Raw genomic sequence first — 13,946 nt, 5'->3', positions numbered from 1 at the left:
TGCTCTCATCCCTATGTACGTATGAGCTAAAGCAGATTCACACAGTGTAAGAACTTCATCAGCACCTTTTGTTTCTGTGGAAGCAGATCTGAATCAGCCTGTGATGATCAGTCTGACTGCTAGCGAGTACTAGCTGGAGGTGAGGTCTTTAGGTAAGATAGACCCAAGGACTTCCCAGCTTCTTGCCATCAACATCTTTTAATCCTTACATAATTTTTCAAGGATTGTTATCATAAAGTTTGTATATCATTTGGAGGGATCAAGCAGGTTGAAAGGAAATATGCAGACACAAAATATTATACTGTCACATCCTAGAAAGGCAGAACAATGACTAAGCAAGTGCTCCAGGATTCATACAGTCAGATGTGACACTGATATCTGCCACCTGTTATTTTTCCATGCTGCACTGAAAAAATCTCTATATGCCTGAGAATTTATTTATGATTATATTGGCCAAAACAAAACAAAACAAAACAAAAAAGCTTAATAAAAATAGTGTCAGTAACACGGGAATAAATACACAGAAGGAATTGGTATTAAAAGTTCTTTGCTCAAGGAAACCCATGTACACAGACAGAAAGAACATCCTCCAGTCATCCTGACACATATGTACCTGGGGACCAGGCTGGTGAGGCACAAGGATTACAGGAGCCCAACAGCTGGATGAAGCCCCTTCGGAACTGGACACAGGCACATGTACTATGGGGCTCTTGCTGAGTTCACCAGGAAATCAGCACAAAGCTGCTCAGCCCTGCCAGGACCACTTCTGGGTGCAATGCCTTTGACATTGTCAAGCTAAGGTGATTAAATGCAGTGCCTACGTCCTCTTGTGAATCTGGGTTTCTTGAATAATCTCTGGTTATTACACAATGCACTTGAATTATACTCATTCACAAGATGGTTATCTTCAGCAGGTTCAAAAACAAAGACAAAAAGATCTACTTACCATTGCTCATTGATTAACATCCCGACTAATGCATCACAGCAGTTTTTATAAGCAGAACTAGGAATTCACTGTAATACTAACTTTCGTATGTAACTAAAGAAAAACTAAGAGACAAAGATTAGTGTGGTCCATCATCATTTAATTCGTTATAAGCCTTTCCACACAAATGCCTGTGTGATTAAAATTGTAAAGATAATGTAATGAGTGTATATTGCAAACTAATTTTCATGCCATGTTAGTTACTGATGGTAATACTGAACAACAGTATTACCCTCTGCAAGTCTTTGCTCTGGTGTTATTTGCCTTGTTTTTGTAAAGGTATTTTATCTCTAGAATTCATCTTATCAACTCAATATCTTATCTGATCTTGGCTGGTATCTTGCCTCTCCGTGGCATGAGATGTGTTCCCCACAACATAGCCAAGTACACTACTCCCCACAACATGGCTTAGTAGGGTGAATAACAAGGACAGCTTTTGTAATTGCTGCTTTCCTAAGGTGGATGTGCTCTGAAATGCAGGACCACGGTGCAGCTCCACACAGGTAAGAGAGCTGCTGCCATAGGAATTCAAGCCACCACAGGGCTCAGTTTCTGCCTGCCAAAGGGTGAGTACAAGAGGGGTTTTATGGCTTTCATAGGCACTGGCTAGCATGGTGCAATGTCTACTCCACCATACTACCCCCTGGTACCAGAGAACCAAGGAGTGACTGGACGCACATATACACACATATGCTCAACACAGACTTCCACAGCTGTAAGTTAACCCTGCTAAGGTTATAGCTGAGTCACTCAGTTCACTAGCACTGGATGAGACACAGCAACCTTCCCAGGTTGCTCAAATGCCCCCTGAACAGCCAGGCCTAGCGCAGGCAGCAATCTTCAAAACTCTAGAGGAAAATTTTGTCACCATACAAGCAAAAGCTGATTGACTTCCATGGGGCAAGGCACTTTGCTCCCAGTCTTCAGTATGACATGGTCCAACCAAAACAAGCGGCAGCATTATCAAAAATTCACAACCATCAGGTGTGGGAATTGGAGGAACAACTCACAAGGAGAATGAGTGAAATCTTTTATATAGGTGTAACTTGTCACTGAAACCTGAATCCTTTATTATCTTTCCTCTCTTCCATCAATGATGCTGAAGCACTTTTGCTTCTCTTTTTAAACCCAGAGTCTTTTGTCTTACTGTCATAAAGAAGGAAGCTGACACTGTCTGGCTTACAAAACAAAGGGTCAAACCATTTGTTTTCATTTGCTGAAGAAACGTGGTCAGGGTTCAATGTGACTGAGCTGCAAGCCCCCCCTCAGCTTCCCGCAGTGAGACCAGCTCACCTGTTGCAGCAGACAGCAGCCCCAGCAGGCTCCTTCCAGAACAGGCAATCAGACCTGTTCTGCCCTTTTTTAAAGCTATGCTTTCAATATTAGGATATATTATTATATTAGGACCCAACAAAACATCTAAATTATAGATGCTAATACAGAAAAGAGCTTTTTAAAGATTCTTAATAATGCCCTTTGTTACTGCAGTGGTGCTGTGCTTCACCCTGTCCATACTTTCTCTGGAGCACGGGAGGAGCACATGGGACCCAAAGGGATGGCAGCAGCAGACAGGAGGTACCTGACAGGGGTGTTTCAGTTCTGCAAGTGCTGAAGGAGGATGTTTTAAACGGTCAAAAACAAAAGTGAAAAATTTCTTTCTAATTTGAACTAAATATGCTTTCTCTACATATATTAAGGGTTTCTTCTACTGAGCTGTAATTCTAGGGATTCTATACCTACCATTACGAGGGGAAGCCATAACCTGTGACAAAGAAGAAAGAATGAAGAGGTGTCACAGGGGCATCTCTTTTTCCTAGAAATTCTCTCAGATGCTTAATTTCTTCTTTTATTCTTATACTATGAATTCTCATACTATGCACTCAAAAAATTCATATTTGTATTCAGCTTAAAGGCTCAAACAAATTTGCAAAGGTTAAACAATCTGATATGATTATCATATTAACTGAGCCCGGCAGTGTCTACACTCATGCCCACAAAGCAGAGTTCTTGCAGCTCAGCCAGCTTCCAGCTAGCTGGAAGTGCAAGTTTGAAGTCTCCATTAAAAATGGTAAAGATAAGTTACCACCAAAAATACAGAAGGTCGTATTTTGAATTTTTTATTACAAAAGCAGTGGATTTTTTATTTTTATTTTTTTGTAGCGGCAAATATTTAGGAGGAAAAAAAGGAGAGAATCAGAGATACCACCTGAAAAGGTAATATTTTATGCACAAATATTAGAAATCATACTGAGAAGGCTTGTTGAATAGATAGAAAAACACAACACAAGAATTATGTTATTAATCACATATATATTTCAGTGGCAACAGAAATCAAAATATCAAAGCATCCAAGTTAAACAAGATTCACATGAAAAGGAGAAGGAAAAACTAACAATACAGTCTATACAAACAAGCACACGTGAGAGGAAGAACCAAAAGGGGATTGCTCCTGATTCCCATGCAAAGGCTATCCAAGGAAGAGGGAAAACATGATCCAGCTAACTCCTTGTTTGTGCAAAGGGAATAAATAAAGGGCTGGGGGATTGGACTAGATGATTTTTCAAGGTCCCTTCCAATCCCTAACATTCTGTGATTCTGTGCTTTTCCCATCTTAGTCAAGATAAATAAAAATTGTATAAAGCAACATGTCCCAAGAATTAGACCATGTTTAAACTACAACTCAGAGAAGCAATAATCATAGAATCATAGAATGGCTCAGGTTGGGAGGGACCTTAAACTTCATTTAACTCTAACCCCCCTTCCATAGTGATGCCACCCACTAGTTCAGGTTGGCCAAGGCCCCATCCAGCCTGGTCTTGAACACCACCAGGGATGAGGCAACACCTCCAGGAATGGACCAATAATTTAACTTTATACCATATTTTAAATAAAGAATTTTATTTAAAAAAAAAAAAAAAAAAAAGCTTTATTTGTTAATTACATTCCTCTACACAAAGTAACCCTTGTTACTATTAGCTTCATACCTGTCTTCAGGCACCAGTGAGCACAGCCATTCACTGGGAACAAAAGCCCCTACAGTTCCAGCTTTCATTGGTGGTTTCTTTTTTCACTGGGCATAAGCCAGACTCAAACTGTTTGAGGGGGGAAGTAACAGGCACACATAAGCCACTATTTATTTTTGATCCTCATACAAGACACCTGATACAGGCCAAGATGAAGAGAAATCCAAAGATTCAGAGTACAAGCATGGGAACTCACAAGAGTGCAATTTGGAGGGATGGCAAAAAAGGAAGGGGGAGGGTGGAAATGCATGAATTTGGTTTCCAGCTAAAAGGTCTCTCTCCTTTTTCTCAGATGAACGTGCCATTGTTGCCACACAGAGATACGGAGAGCTGAGGCATTCTGTGCTTAAATCACTGTTTTTAATTTCAGAAAAAGGACTTTCCAACAAGAGAACTGATTGCTGCTGGTGAGAAAACATTTCTTATTCCTAACTTTCCTTTAATACAGAAATGAGTTTTGGCTGACAAATGCATTACAAGTCTAGTTATAAAAAAAAAAAAAAAAAAAAAAAAAAAAAAAAAGACAAATGATAGATGCTTAGAGATTAGTTAGCAAAATGTATGTTCTGATAGAGAAATGAAGGTAATTTTTATGTTTTTCGGGCTGCCTTTTTTTTTCTTTACTCAGTTTAACTAACATTGGATCATGTAGCATCAAAATTTCAGAATATTGAATTTCAGTTGCCTCCAGCTAAAACTCCATAAATCATCCTTCCAAAACCCTGTGGATTTTCAATAGGGTGGTAATCAATTATTTAAGCTTCAGATAAATAATCATGTGACTTGGAGAGATTTACACTTTGATTGTTTGTGAATACATTATGAAAGGTAGTGTTTCACACATTCCATACCTGATTTATAGTGACATATCAGGTGTGATTTCAAAGCCATAACTATTTATGTTTACATAGAGTTTTAACAGGTTAATATAAATGCTATATTTTATCATTAACGTTTGACAGATAAACTAACATTACAGTTGTTAGCTTTCTGTGAAAGAGTTGCTTTAAAAACTGAGTTGTCAAGAGTAGCAGTACACCCCATAGAAGGGTGTATATATATATATATATATATATAAATATAATGATCTGCTTTTGCTGACTCAAATTAGTGGTCTGCACCAACATAGTGAAAATTTGAATGGAGTTTCTATTCCCAAAAATTTCTCAGCCTGCAAGCTTAGCTAAAAGTTATAGTCTTTCCTTATGAAACACAGGAAAACTTTATGTTTTCTTATTAAAATTCTATAATGTCCAATCATTAAATTAATATGCAGAATTAATAAGCTCCAGAGGATGTGTCTTTCTAAAACTCACTCTACAATAGAAAAGATGAACAAACTTAAGATGGAAGGTATGTGAAAGAAAGAACAATTCTGATGCCATGTTGGCGGTGAAAGGGAACTGTGATGGACAAGTCTGAGAAGAATAAATATTATGAGTGTATTAATTATTTTAGCATTTGGGGGAAATTTCTTCAGAAACACAGAATTGCAACAATAAAATGATACTTTTTTTTTTTTTTCTGTTTCTTAATGTGCTTTTTTTTTTTTTTTTCCGGTCACTTAGATAGAATACTTTTTTTGAGATTGCCAGTTATTGGAAGCAGTATTTGAATTTGTTCACCAGAAATTGAACCATTAACAGTGATGTTAGTGGTGTTGGAGGATTCATTAAAGAAAGGATAAAACCTGCTGCACTTTTTATGCCTTCATGTCCTGAGAAGCACAAAGCATTTTGTTTTGCCAGTGCTCAGGTCTGTAATTCCACGTAAACGACACTACTAAATTCAAGTTTGAAATTTTCTTTATAAATGCAGGCAAAAGTGCTTTGGGGGGTTCTTTAATTTTTTTATTTTATTTTTATTTTATTTTATTGTCTGTTTAAGTCAAAGCACTTTATCAGCAGATCCTTTATCCTAAAACTCAACCTTTGAAAAATGAATCTCCGGTGAGGATCAGCAAGCTGACTGGGTGATATTCTGGGCTACACAGATTACATCTTCTAAGCTAGTACAAATCATTGGGTATTGTCCCAAACATCAGAGTTTTAATGTCTAAAGACAGCTGTACAGGGCAGAAATAAGAGTTATTTATTCAAAATATTTGGCTTTGTTTTGCCTCTCCTCAACCGTCACTTTTGTTCTCTGACTGTTATCAAAACCAGAATTACTGAAGTTCTTATAGTGATCTTTGTCAGGAAGAGAAGCAATCACCTTCAGAATATGGAAGCAGACAGGAACACTGGTGGATAGTTTTATTTGAGATGGAAATTGCTTTTTAAATCACTTTTTAAATGTCATGAAGAATAGGGGAAATATTTGAGTTCTTGTTGTGAGAAATAGTTGAAAATCAGAATATTTGTTTGAAAATTATCTCACAAGATAGTGGCTTCCTGATAATGCCCTGGTTCACAAAGTTAGGCTTTGTTTTCCAGTTTCCTTGCTGCACTGAAAAGGATCAAATAATGTTCCATTCAACATTGGCCTTGCCCCTTCTGCTAATTGCAGTCTCATCAAACCTTGCAATGGCAATCAAAAAGGAAAAAAGAGCACCTCAGACATTATCAAGAGGTAATGTATATTTCACTTTATGTAGTTATCTCCTCATCTTACCATGTAGGTCTGGAAATGTTTTTATTTAGAATATACCTGAAAGCATATATATACTTCCTTAGGTTCACTTATCTCTAAGGATAAGTGAAACACTAAGTAATGTATCTTTTTCCTCCATGTCATTTCACTCCATCAGTTTGTTCTTAAGAATATGTCTGAGGGCCTCATATAGCCTCTGTAATTTATGTCATTCACAGTGACCTAGTAGAAGCAAATAAACTAAATTAAGTCTCTGAAACCCATCTGCACTTGAAGAACTGTCAGTGAAAAAAATAGTTTTTCAGATGTCTGTTAAAAGATAATTTGATATGGTAACTTATAGCTCCTGAAATACAATTTCATAACTTTGTTTCTGTGCAATTTTTTTCTACAGACCCATTTGTATATGCAGAACAACAGGTTGAGCCATTTGTGGGGTTTGAGGATGATCTTTCCTTTTCATTTTCATTTTCATTTCCTTATTAGCAGATAGTCACACTTAAAAGATTCTCTTGTGGTTCATGATTTTCAACCTGGATGTTAAATGAAGATGCTATTTTAAGTTCTTTATGTCTAATCAAGAAAAAATGACTGGAAAAATATCTGACTGAGGTCTTTTCCTATTCTCAGTCTTCCCTCTCCTTTCAGGTCCATTCACCCTCCAAAATTTCCAGCTCACTTCCTGAGCTGCTCTGCAAGCTGTGCAAAGCATGCAGACCCCATGGCTCACCTTTGAGTTCTTCCCATACAAAGCCTTGGCAGAGCCCTGCATCAGAGGCTAGTTGCTTGGGAGGCATCTGGGCAGCAAAGGGAAGTATAGGAACAGATCAACTGTAGGAACTGTACTGATGTTTTAAGTTATTCCATATGACCAAAAATAAATAAATAAATAAATACAGGGCAATCAAAAAGCTTCATAAAATACCAGAAACAAGGATAAACGCTTTTCCATATGAAACACTTCATATGTACAGGACAGCATTTTCTAACCCCTGGACTAACCAAAGAGAAATGTCAAATCACTTTTCGTAAGTAGTATCCACGGAGAATGGTTACACCCAATCTGGTACCTATTGCCTATCTTGCCTAGATCAGAATTCATTTTTCCCACTCAGCCAAAATTCAAAAATAAATAAATAAATAAATAAATAAATAAATAAATAAAAGAGGGAAAAAAAAAAAAAAAAAAAAGAAAGAAAGAAAAAAAAAGCAAGAAGTCAATTTTATTGTGTCAGCTTTGAAACAAATTATCACAGAAAGCAAGTGTCAGTTTTCTAATTCTGATTTATGGGATTTGGGGATACTGCAGAGCCTTGAGCAAATTACATGTAATTTTCACAGATCAAAAGGGAATACTTAAGCATGCTGTAAAATGACCCCAGCTGACTTCTCTGTGTGACTACCTATGTCAGCAGTTGATTTCAGCCAGGGCTGGGAACACACTGGTTAAGAAGCCAAAACCCCACCATCAACCAGACAGATCTGAAATCAAAGTCACTCTCCTGAAAGAAGAGATGGCCTAGTAGACTCACAAGCAATTGTCCCATGAGAAAGCTAACAGCAAATCTCTGCATAACCAAGGCTGGACCAAGCATTGACCAGACAGTGCAAAAGAACGGGAGACTTAACATGGTCCAGACCCAGAAGCTATTCTGCCATGTGCAGATTTTTATTTAACAGACATTCTTTTATTAAATTATTTAATTAAATGAAGCACTTGCAACTCAATGGATTGAAATGTGTGACTCAGGAGTTATGTTTAAAACTATGTGTTCTTCAAAAACTATTCACATTAAAGTTAATATTATTTGACTTTTCATATTTTATTTTTCTCTCTCATTTTTATAAGCCAGCTTTCTTTTTAAACACATCTACAGCGTCTACATTAAATACAGAACAGACAATATGAAGAAGAAATATGAAGATATAAGGAATTTTGTCACTGATTTAGGGACCTCTAAGTATTCAGGAAGAGATCTAATGAGTTTGTCAAAGGACCTGAACTGGGTACAAATCCTCAGCCAGCTGAGGTCTGTTTTTTAAATATCCCAGTGCACCTATCAGCAGATTTAGAATTTGCATATCCACAGTGTTTGGGAATATTTGACTGGAAAAAAAAAAAAATCCTATTTATTTACAACTACCAATAAATGTCAAAAATGTAATTTCTTATGAGTTACTGGCATGGCCACCAGTTAACCATTTTCTTATATTTCTAGGGTGGGGAGATGAAATAACCTGGGTACAAACTTATGAAGAAGGGCTTTATCAAGCAAAGAAAAGGTAAGAGATTACAAAATAGTTTGAGAGACAAAGCTGTTAATCAGACAGTCATGCTTGAATACACTGTAATGAAACAGAACAAAGAAGCACTGTCATGGTTGATTTGCAGACCACTCACTCAAATAAAACAGATTTTCTGCATATAAATAAAAGCACTTGTAGAGATCTTATGACTCTGAAGCAATAATAGACCATTAGGCAAGTCTGCTTTGAACACTGTCTTTTCTTTGTGGAAAGATGATACTGCTGTTCAACAACAGCAGTGTTGTCATTTGAATAGGCAATGATAAATAGACAATAATAATACAGTTTTTGTTTGTTTGTTTGTTTGTTTGTTTTTTAATGTATCATGGATCTCTGATTTCCTCCTCAGTCAACAGCTAGAAATCAATTATATTAGTTCTTGTATGGTGACTTACCACAATTTCTCACTATCCTGGTAGGACCAAGAGTTAAGTGAGTCATTCTCTGAGTTTCAGCTGAAAATATGTTTGAGGATGCATAACAATACTTATTTAAATCACTATTCCCATTAATTTTAGACTATAATAGTGTAGCACAAGATATTGCTAAATTGAAATTTAGCAAATTGAAATTTCAATTTAACAATATCTTGTGCTACACTATTATAGTCTAAAATCATATTTATATTATAGGAATCCTGTCTGGACGCCTACCTGGGCAACCTACTCTAGGGAACCTGCTTTGGCATGGGGATTGGACCCGATGATCTCTTGAGGTCCCTTCCAACCCCTACAATTCTATGATTCTATGAAAGCAAATTGTTTTTAAAGTAAATGACAATCAATTTCTTGTACCCTGTGAAAATGTCTATGAACCAAACAATTCTTGACAGTGACTGCAAATCAAGCATTAATAACTCATTGGCTGAACAGTAACACAAGTTGAAAAAATGTAGGAGAAAATGCATAGAATTGTTTTATATTTTGACATGCTAAAAAATATAAAACTTTGATAATCTATAAAAACATTTACCAAAATAAATAAATAAATGAAAATAAAATTAGAGTATATCTGTTCAAGAAAGCTTAAAAGAAAAAAAATCTTTTCATAGAGAGCATTTGATGAGAAACCTAATTTTATAAAAATTATTTCATTCCAGTTTGCAGATTATTTTTATTTTATTAATCATGGAGAACTACACACCTAGGCTATATTAAATATCTCTTCAGTACTCATAGTTTGATTGTATATTAACTAGGAATGAAATGATTTTGACTCTTGTCACAGAATGCTGTGGTATCTCTCGTGTAGAATCTTCTACTTTAGAAAAACTATATAGACAAGGAAACTCTGTTCCTCTACTTTCTTTTATTTCCTTTGTCTCTTTTACAAAAATGCCTGTCATTCCTCACAGAATGCCTATATGGTTTTCCTGTGAGTTAACATAAGATGAAACAGGCTGCCCAGGGAAGTGGTGGAGTCACCATCCCTGGAAGTCTTTAAAAGACATTTAGATGTAGAGCTTAGGGATATGGTTTAGTGGGGACTGTTAGCGTTAGGTCAGAGGTTGGACTCGATGATCTTGAGGTCTCTTCCAACCTAGAAATTCTGTGATTCTGTGAAATGTAATTTGCCTTTTCCAGTCTGCTAGTAAAATTATCTATTTATGTACTTGTCAAATTATCTAACCACATGTTTTATTATTGTTAATAAAGTAACAAGCCACTGATGGTCATTCATCATTTGGAAGACTGCCAATACTGCCAAGGTAATTTTGATTTTTTTTGAGTGTTAAATTTTTGTAAACATATTTATAAGAAACTACAAATATCTATATATTTACCTTGTACTTACAAAAACTTATTTAAATAAATAGGTATATGAAATTGTAGTTGAAAAGCTATGAATTTATTACTATTTTTTTTACAAAAAGTACACTATGAACCTACTAAAAAAAAGAACATAAAATATTCAATGCTGCTGTCCGTCTATCCCTGATGCAGCACTTGTCAGTTTAAATTAAGAGTAACATATTTGTTACTGACTCATTGAACAGATTTAATATTGTTGGCCCTCCTGAACGGGTAACTAGAGAAGCAGACAAGACTGATGAAATTGATCTAACAAGAATTTTCTGAGAATAAAGTACTTTTGTCAAGCCGAGACATGGTATCTGTTGAAACTACAGGCTTCATAAATAACAGAAGAGAGCTTCCATTTTCATAGCTGGGAGGTTGCACAGACAAGGGTCAAAAAAATAAAGGCTGTGACAGAGCCCTGAAGTGTCTCCTCAGGAATGTGAATCGCCAGTGACAGGAACAATGTGGCCAGTCTCCAGTACCCAAACACAGAAGGAAAAGCAGTGTTTGTGATGGACTTCAAAATGCTCATGTCTTTTCTAGCACTGAAGAAAGCTTTTGCTGAAAATGAAGAGGTACAAGAAATGGCCCAAAATAACTTCATTATGCTGAATCTCATGGTATGAAAGGTTTGGGGAGATTTGACAGGTATCACTATTTGGCTTGTTTTTTCTCTTTCTAAGTCTTGAATTTTTCATGCCATCTAATTACCTCTGGCATTTCAGTTACATGCATATATATGCATTTGTGTGTGGATATACACACACAAGTAGTACCTTTGGTGTTTCTGTCCTCTGGTATGAGATTGTTCACAAGGGATCCTACTCCAGGAATATATATTTACAGGAATATTTTAATAATTAGCTTTAATTTCTCTGCCAGCATGAAACTACAGATAAAAACCTGTCACCTGATGGACAATACGTGCCTCGAATCATGTTCATAGGTAGGTACAATATTTATGCACCTTTTCAAGATATGATTTCTGAATCTATGCAAGTGTCCTCTCCTGGGGACATCAAAATGAATAATTTTGTAAAAAGAAAATAGCTCAGAACTTGTCATTACCATTAATCTGGAATTTGGCAGACCTGAGTTCAGTTCTCCCTCTATCGGAGGCTTCAGCCCCTGTGAACTTCTCAAATTACAGATATGTTCTGGGGGGTATGTTGTGTTTGGGAGCAAGGTGCCTAAATATCTATTAGCATCTGGGCCTCTGTTAACCCCTGTTAGCTCTTTGTCTTTCTTGCTAGCACTGTTAAGAGATAAAGTTTGCTGAAAGTAAATAACTAACAATGTAGATGTCCATAGTGCAGACATTACCAAAAAAGTCAATGGCCAGTGGAGTATAAGAAATGATTTCTTGCATTGCAAAGTTGACTTTTGGAATAAACCAAATGAATTGTGCCCCACTGTACACATTCCTTTTCGCTGACTGCGCAGGGAACCTAAGGCGGCCAGCTCTGGCATAGCATCCAAAGTTAGGTGGGATGAAGCCCACACTCAAACAGAGCAAGGTAGCAACAGGAGTTTGATGATTAACTAACAAAAAATTTGTAAAAGGAACCTGTTGAGTAATGTTCACAACTTGCTTTCACAATAGAAACATTAAGATCCACAAGATCTTAGCTCTGAAGTCTCTCGGTAGGTCATGCTAATATTGCATTGTCTGCATCACCTTCACTATCTGTCCAGTCAAACTGGCCTCTCCTGAGGTAACCCCAGAACTTGTTATACAAGATATTTTTCTTTAAATATGGATGAAATGCATGCGTAATCAATCCCTTAAAAATAGCTGCATAATATAAAACTGAGCTCTAGCTTTTGTTCAGGATTTCTCCACATAAAGAGCAGTTGGTTGGAACAGAGCGTAACGGCCTCGTAATTGTATGGCTGATGAAATCAGGACTTCTCAGGAACAGGGCTGTCAGTGCTGCACCATGGGCATCGCCTTCAGCTGTTGTGGAAAGCAGTGATTAATACGGTTATTTTTTCAGACCCATCTCTCACAGTAAGAGCTGATATCACAGGAAGATACTCTAATCGGCTATACGCTTATGAGCCACAAGACATACCATTCTGTAAGTGCCCGCTTCATGGTGTTCCATTTCACACTGTAAGCAGCCAGATACACACTAATCTCAATCATCTGTGCTTGAGAATCAGTTAAGATCTCAAAGTAATGAATAAGGAATGTGTGTGAGCATTTACAATCATTTATAATCATCTAACCTGTTCTAGCAAGACATGTTAGCCCATTAGTAGTAGTCCCACTGAATTTACTGGGACTACTCAGGTAAGACAAGTTGAAAGAGTTGTGTGAGAGCAATCAGGACCAAGATCTGAGCAGTTTGCTGGAGAGTGGTGAAAGTCACTATGGCTCAACTACAATATAATATCCAACTGCAATATGTAAACAGCTGGTGGTGGGAGGAAAACAGAAAAAAAAAATGCTGATGGTTACCTGAGTACCATCTATGACCCATATTTTGAAAAGGAATGTGATTTTTCAAGTTGAGCTAGTCCTTACACTATACCATCTACCTGACACCAGTGCAGTATCTCACTGCAAAAATGTATGTCACATCTGATTACCAGGTTTGCTGTTGAGAAGTAAAGAAGTTGAAAGGAATCTTGTCAAATCCCTTTAATTTAAACGTTTTGATTCATGAAAGTTTTTGCCTTCAGCTTTAGCATTCTTACGCAAAAACTTTTACTACATACTTTTACTATATGCAAGAATTTTTACTATATACTATACAAATCTCTAAAATATAATGTGTTAATGAATTAATTTTATAGTGAATAATATAGTGAACAATTTTATAGTGAATAATTTTATAGTGAATAATTTACTAATCAAAATAGATTTTCTTAATCATATAATGCATTTTAAGTACATTTTACTGTTCTTATTTATTTTTCTTTCAGTAATAGAGAACATGAAGAAAGCATTACGTCTCATTCAGACAGAACTGTAACAAACAGTGAAATGATCATAGCCTCTACAGGGTGAAGCTACACCAGGATATCCAATATTTTAAAATATTTTAGTTAACCCTTCTGTCTCTACTAGTATTTTGAACTCTAACCAAGCAACTTTAATATACCAGATTTTGTAAGAAATACATATGCATGATTTGGAGAACAAACATAAAAAGGCTATCATGCCCACTTGGGAAACAGAGAAGAAATCTATCAAACACTTGAAGTTAGTTTTCTGAATAACTGAAAGTGATG

At 36.3% G+C, this 13,946-nt stretch overlaps 1 protein-coding gene across 1 annotated transcript; it reads left to right on the top strand.

Moving 5' to 3' along the window:
- Positions 1-6,473: 6,473 nt before the first annotated feature.
- On the top strand, positions 6,474-13,687 carry AGR3 (anterior gradient 3, protein disulphide isomerase family member; the record flags this gene model as incomplete). Its single annotated transcript, XM_084510978.1, has 7 exons — positions 6,474-6,579; positions 8,820-8,883; positions 10,563-10,615; positions 11,250-11,326; positions 11,589-11,652; positions 12,704-12,787; positions 13,638-13,687. 7 exons carry the CDS (start codon positions 6,474-6,476, stop codon positions 13,685-13,687), a joined length of 498 nt encoding a protein of 165 aa, XP_084367104.1.
- Between the last annotated feature and the right edge of the window lie 259 nt (positions 13,688-13,946).

Source organism: Aythya ferina, assembly GCF_964211825.1.
Source record: "Aythya ferina genome assembly, chromosome: 2".
Classification (NCBI taxonomy): domain Eukaryota; kingdom Metazoa; phylum Chordata; class Aves; order Anseriformes; family Anatidae; genus Aythya; species Aythya ferina.
This window is presented reverse-complemented; position numbering and strand designations above follow the sequence as displayed.